Source organism: Hyperolius riggenbachi, chromosome 9 (assembly GCF_040937935.1).
Source record: "Hyperolius riggenbachi isolate aHypRig1 chromosome 9, aHypRig1.pri, whole genome shotgun sequence".
Classification (NCBI taxonomy): Eukaryota; Metazoa; Chordata; class Amphibia; order Anura; family Hyperoliidae; genus Hyperolius; species Hyperolius riggenbachi.
In genome coordinates this window covers 92,007,803-92,012,738 of record NC_090654.1, presented here as the reverse complement: position 1 = coordinate 92,012,738, position 4,936 = coordinate 92,007,803, and the positions used below count along the sequence as shown (strand labels likewise).

Sequence of the window (4,936 nt, the reverse complement as noted above, 5' to 3'; positions counted from 1 at the left end):
GGTTTTCACTGATAAAAATAATGTCACCTCTGAAGTCTCTTTAACTCCTTGTTTCCCATGCAGGCTGGTATAGCCAGAACACAATTATGCAATGAGTAAACGTTTATCTCGGATCCACTTTAAGTAAAAGGTCTGACTCCAGTCCTCTAACTACTGTATTTATTTGATCCTGGCAAACAAAAAATATCTCATAGTTTTTACCTTTACATCTATGAATCCATCCATCTGTACCTTCCTCACAAGATAGAAATAGGCAATACAAAGGATACAATCTGCATTTTTGCTGCAATTGGTAAAGAATGTCTTTGGAGAATAATCAAACATTTTTAAGGTATTTCATCCTTCGTGGACTCTCAGATGACCCTAAGCTGCAGAATGTCTTGTTCTTTCTTTTTCTTTCTTTTTACTTTGTGACATTGGCTGGCAATTTTTTGTTGATCATTGTGGTGAGACTTTATCCAAGCCTTCAAACGCCCATGTACTTCTTCTTGAGTAACCTCTCTTTCATTGACATTTGTGTTTCAACAACTGTAGTGCCCAAGATACTTGTCAATACACTTTCCAAGGACAGAAGGATCTCATTTTTGGGATGTGCTGCCCAGATGTACTTCCATTTGTCTTTTGGTGCTACTGAGTGTTTATTACTCCCTACCATGGCCTATGACAGATACAATGCCATCTGTAACCCATTACAATACACAATCATTATGAACCAAAAAGTATGCCTATGTTTGGTTGCATCATGCTGGACTATGGGTTTTTTAGATACTGTGGTACATGCCGTTTCCACCTTTCAGCTGCCATTTTGCAAATCCAATTATGTGAACCATTTTTACTGTGAAATGTTTCCACTGCTTCAGCTCTCCTGCAAAGACACTTGGATCAACATAGTTATGGTGTATTTATCTGGTATAATTATTGCTTTGATTTCTTTTCTAGTAACCTGTTTATCCTACTTCCACATTCTTTCTACCATCATGAAAATCCAGCACAACAAAGGGAGAGGCAAAGCTTTCTCCACTTGCACATCACACCTCATAGTTTTAAATCTCTATTACGGCACCATCTTGTGTGCCTATATGCGCCCTCAGTCAAGTTACTCTCCACTTCAGGATCAGGCTTTTTCCATTCTCTATACCGTGGTGATGCCTATGTTGAATCCCATCATTTACAGTGTAAGAAACAAAGATATCAAAGATGCTATAAGGAGAAACCATTTCAAAAATGCACACTGGAACATCAAAATATGAGGACAAAAATTTCAACCACTATAGACACTTGTGGAAAGGTACCCACCCCTGTTGGGGTACAGGTAGCTGGAACTGGAACAAGATAATCATACTCCTAGATGAATGGGGCTTTTAGCTAACTGAAACTAACTTAACAGCCTCTCAACAGAGGTGAGATTATGACGAACAAGGATAGGGGGGTGCCCAAAAATAATAAGATGAATTTAAAACAGTTTAAAAAGAGGGGTAAGTGTTGACTTGCCTCTCAGATTAAATTAGTCACAATGGGCATAGGCTGCAGTTGGCTTCAGATCTCCCAATGCGCTTATTGTTTCTGGGCAATCCCAATTTTCCACCTGCCTTTTGTGATAGACGTAGCTTTGCCTGGTGGGAAAGAAATTCTCTTCATACTGCCAAGAAGTTCAGGAGACCTGGCAAATTTATTCCTTTTGTGGTTTTTAAGTTTGGTAGAGATGTACCAGACTCATTTTCACTATATCCAGATGAAGCATTTCTTTCTTTCCATTTTTAAATCTCCTCCCCCTATGACTCCATCAGTGTAGGAAAATATTTGCTATAACTTCCCAAGAGGTGTGGGTCTCATTTCTATTATATATTTTGTTAACCACTTAACCGATAGGCATCGGCAGGTCGAAGTGGTGTTACTATGGAAACGTTCCATGTCAGTTCACGGAGGGTGTCTCCGTGAACAGCCTGCAATCCTCCGTTCGCGGCTCGCAGGCTAAATGTAAATACGCGGGGAAGAAATCCCCGCTGTTTACATCATATGGCGTTGCTGCACAGCCTCTGATTGGCCGGGTATCGCCGGCATCTGATAGGCTGTAGCCTATCCGAGGCGGCGCAGGACGGATCGCCGTCCTGTGCCGCCCACAATGAAGAGGAGAGGGAGGGAAGGAGAGGGAGGCCCAATATCGCTGCGGAGGGGGGCTTTGAGGAGCCCCCCGCAGCACGCAGATAGCCGGCGGCGATCAGACCCCCTCAGCAGGACTTCCCTCTAGTGGGGAAAAAAGGGGGGAAGTCTGGTCTCCCTGCGTGGTTCCTGATCTGTGCTGTGGGCTGGAGAGCCCATGCAGCACAGATCTAGCAATACAAGCCCGGTCCTTAAGTGGTTAAACACTAATAAAAAAATATCCTACATGAATGCCTCGGAGAGGGAGATCGGAAGGGATTTTGCAGTGGGATAAGGTCCATGATCATGTTGCCAGAGCTGATAAGGGTACAATATGTAAAGAGACAGCGCTTAAGTTGCTCTTTAGGTGGTATTATACCCCACGTGAGATTTAATAAAAGGTTTCCATCCTCCTCTCGCTATTGTTCTAGGGGTTGTTGTCAGGAGGGTTAACTTTCCAATGTATTTTGGACCTGCACTAAGGCGTTTAAATTCTGGGATGAGGTCAAATCACTTCTTCAAACGGTATTTAAATTTCATATTCAATTGAATATGGAGAATGCCTTGTTGTGGTTTCCTAACCCTGATGTCTCTGGATGGTTTCGCCACCTACAGTATATCATTAGAGTTGGGCCGAACCTCCGATTTTAGGTTCGCGAACCGGGTTCGCGAACTTCCGCGGAAGGTCCGGTTCGCGTTAAAGTTCGCGAACCGCAATAGACTTCAATGGGGATGCGAACTTTGAAAAAAAAAATAATTATGCTGGCCACAAAAGTGATGGAAAAGATGTTTCAAGGGGTCTAACACCTGGAGGGGGGCATGGCGGAGTGGGATATACGCCAAAAGTCCCCAGGAAAAATCTGGATTTGACGCAAAGCAGCGTTTTAAGGACAGAAATCATATTGAATGCTAAATGACAGGCCTAAAGTGCTTTAAAACATCTTGCATGTGTATACATCAATCAGGTAGTGTAATTAAGGTACTGCTTCACACTGACACACCAAACTGTTCACTGAACAGAACAGGTATGCAGTGGCGGGTTCACTAAACAGGTATACAGTGGCGGGTCCACTGAACAGAACAGGTATGCAGTGGCGGGTCCACTGAACAGAACAGGTATGCAGTGGTGGGTTCACAGAACAGGTATGCAGTGGCAGGATCACTGAACAGGTATGCAGTGGTGGGTGGGTTCACAGAACAGGTATGCAGTGGCAGGATCACTGAACAGGTATGCAGTGGTGGGTGGGTTCACAGAACAGGTATGCAGTGGTGGGTTCACAGAACAGGTATGCAGTGGCAGGATCACTGAACAGGTATGCAGTGGTGGGTGGGTTCACAGAACAGGTATGCAGTGGCAGGATCACTGAACAGGTATGCAGTGGTGGGTGGGTTCACAGAACAGGTATGCAGTGGTGGGTTCACAGAACAGGTATGCAGTGGCAGGATCACTGAACAGGTATGCAGTGGTGGGTGGGTTCACAGAACAGGTATGCAGTGGCAGGATCACAGAACAGGTATGCAGTGGTGGGTTCACAGAACAGGTATGCAGTGGCAGGGTCACTGAACAGGTATGCAGTGGTGGGTGGGTTCACAGAACAGGAATGCAGTGGCAGGATCACTGAACAGGTATGCAGTGGTGGGTGGGTTCACAGAACGGGTATGCAGTGGCAGGATCACTGAACAGGTATGCAGCCAGGGAAAGCTAAGCCTAACTAATCTTTCCCTATGAGAGACAGACAGCAGCTCGCCCTACTCTCTCTAATGCAGGCACACGAGTGGCCGTAATGGCCGCCGCTGCCTGCCTTATATAAGGGGGGTGGGGCTCCAGGGGCTAGTGTAGCCTAATTGGCTACACTGGGCCTGCTGACTGTGATGTAGAGGGTCAAAGTTGACCCTCATAGTGCATTGTGGGGCGAACCGAACTTCCGGAAACGTTCGCCTGCGGGAGGCGAACGCGAACCACCGAAGTTCGCCGGGAACCGTTCGCCGGCGAACCGTTCGGCCCATCTCTATATATCATTATACCTTGCTGGCCTCTAACTGGGTCATTGCATATACAGGTAGTCTCCGACTTATGAACGCCCAACTTACGAACGACATGGATTCTGTGTTTCCATGGGAACAAGTAAAAACATTTTTCAAATTGGACTTGTAGTTTTTGAGAAAATCGATTTTAAAAAATTCAAAGAAAAAATGTTTTTTAAACTTGTATAAGCAGGTACATAGGGCAGATATGACACAGAGGGGGGGGGGGGCACTGGAGGCACAGGGGAGCACAGAAGAGGTACAGGGGACAGAGATGGCACAGTGTTCTGACTTAAGAACAGATTCAGGTTAAGAATGAACATACAGTCCCTATCTCGTTTGTTAACCGGGGACTACCTGTTGGAAACGGATTGAGAATTGAGATCCCTTTCTCCTTGGTATCGAGTAGGATTAATCAGACCAAATTGACAGATAGGATTTTTTACACTTCCTCTGATAATTTAGACAGATATAATTTAATTTGGGATGCCTGGATCACAGTCGCATAGGCAGTCTAGGTCTCTACTACGCTATCTTTGATATTTGCTATATAAAGGGTCCCTGGGTACTATATTTATGTACGGATTCCCTGGCTTTTCACATGAATGTTGCATTGTTACTCGGACTTTACCATTAAAGAATCTAGTTGTACTTGCTGGATTGCTTACTAATGTGTGCTTCTTTTGTGTGTATATATATATATATATGGGCAGCACGGTGGTTAGTGGTCACGCCTTGCAGCGCTGGGTCCCCGGTTCAAATCCTGGCCATG

At 45.0% G+C, this 4,936-nt stretch overlaps 1 protein-coding gene across 1 annotated transcript; it reads left to right on the top strand.

Moving 5' to 3' along the window:
* Positions 1-299: 299 nt before the first annotated feature.
* Positions 300-4,673, top strand: LOC137533470 (olfactory receptor 5G3-like). The gene is made up of 2 exons (XM_068254853.1): positions 300-1,208; positions 4,587-4,673. Exons 1-2 carry the CDS (start codon positions 300-302, stop codon positions 4,671-4,673), a joined length of 996 nt encoding a protein of 331 aa, XP_068110954.1.
* The last annotated feature ends 263 nt before the right edge of the window (positions 4,674-4,936 follow it).

What these genes read in the sequence shown, in the direction of transcription:
- LOC137533470 (XM_068254853.1), top strand. Translation starts at nt 300, where the DNA reads ATGTCTTTGGAGAATAATCAAACATTTTTAAGGTATTTCATCCTTCGT. An exon ending in ATATCAAAGATGCTATAAGG is followed by an intron (nt 1,209 to 4,586) that starts AGAAACCATTTC and finishes ATTAATCAGACC; the next exon opens with AAATTGACAGATAGGATTTT.